The sequence below is a fragment of the Poecilia reticulata genome, unplaced genomic scaffold (genome assembly GCF_000633615.1).
Source record: "Poecilia reticulata strain Guanapo unplaced genomic scaffold, Guppy_female_1.0+MT scaffold_1326, whole genome shotgun sequence".
Taxonomy (NCBI): Eukaryota; Metazoa; Chordata; class Actinopteri; order Cyprinodontiformes; family Poeciliidae; genus Poecilia; species Poecilia reticulata.
The window spans coordinates 3,549-4,778 of NW_007616062.1; the positions used below are offsets into that span (position 1 = coordinate 3,549).

The 1,230-nt window shown below is 36.0% G+C and overlaps 1 protein-coding gene across 1 annotated transcript; it reads left to right on the forward strand.

The window, feature by feature from the left end:
* Nucleotides 1-36: 36 nt before the first annotated feature.
* On the forward strand, nucleotides 37-1,224 carry LOC103461402 (monocyte chemotactic protein 1B-like; the record flags this gene model as incomplete). Its single annotated transcript, XM_008403703.2, has 3 exons — nucleotides 37-190; nucleotides 922-1,039; nucleotides 1,130-1,224. Coding segments are annotated over exons 1-3 (274 nt in total), but the record flags the coding sequence as incomplete, so codon positions are not given.
* Nucleotides 1,225-1,230: the final 6 nt, after the last annotated feature.

A 1,230-nucleotide genomic window follows, 5' to 3' on the forward strand; every position in this document is an offset into this window, starting at 1 on the left:
GGGTGGTGTTTCCCTTTTCTCATGTATAAATATGAAGGCGGATGGAGCTCAAACAGCAGAGGTAACAAGCTGAACTTAGCTGAGATTTTCAACCCACTGCTGCTCCCTGACACCAACAAACACACCAGGATGTCTCGTTTTGCTCTGTCTGCGATTGTGATGATGGTGGYCTTCATCGCTGTCACTGAAGGTAAGATGACAYTTTGAAAATAGAAACTATWTAATACATTTAATCATTATCAAACTAATTTAAAATTCTAAAATAAGTTTTTATGATAAAATAAATACAGTGAGTTTAAAATATGCTGAACTACCTTATATAATAACTGAAATAATAATCCATGGGATAATGTCAGGATTACATTMTCCTGACATGTAATCAAGATGTGTTAAAGATATGCATCTTTAAATGCATTTAAATATGCACAAAAATGCATATTTAATTCTTTAAAAACTTGTCAAAATATTGACGTTTAGCTGCTGWCTTGCTGATAAATGAGCATCCACGACTTTATAGTTCATCGATTTTTAGAAAAGAAGTTTTGTTTTTTCAAAACGTACATATTGAAATTTTAGAAAAGAAGCATCAAAATAGATAGAAATAAATTTAATCTACACATAAACACACTTGTAAGTATATTCATAACTTTTTTTCTAAATCTGTGTTTTGATTTTCACATCAAATAAGTTCAAAATCTTCTGTCTTCTCAAACCTCACATATTTAATTTTGACCAAAATAATRKAAAGCAGATACAAACAAAGGCAGTCAGAGAAAGTGGAACAAGCACAGTCTCTRCTATTTAAAAAGAAGCCATTTCAGATRTYGCCTTTTCACAGTTTAACAGRAAATTAAGAAAGGGAACTCATATAGATGAACCTGATGATGTCKCTSAGATATTCACTCTGTTTTCTGTTGGCAGGCCTGCGTGGAGTTGGCCCAAAGAAGTGCTGCTTCAATTTCAATGACAAGCCGGTGTCAAAAGAAAGAGTTGTGAGCTACATCAAAACCAGTCAGCGCTGCTACAACTCTGCCATCTTGTGAGTATTCACTGTTACAGAAGTTGCACCAGTGACACTAAACCTGCTCCTGAATCTGCTGACACTCTCCTCTTCCTTTTTCACATCCAGGCTGAATACGGTGGCCGGCCGTCAGCTGTGTGTCAAACCTTCAGCCCCCTGGGTGAAGGATCTCATCAGCTACCTGGACACCAAGAATATTTTTGGTGCAA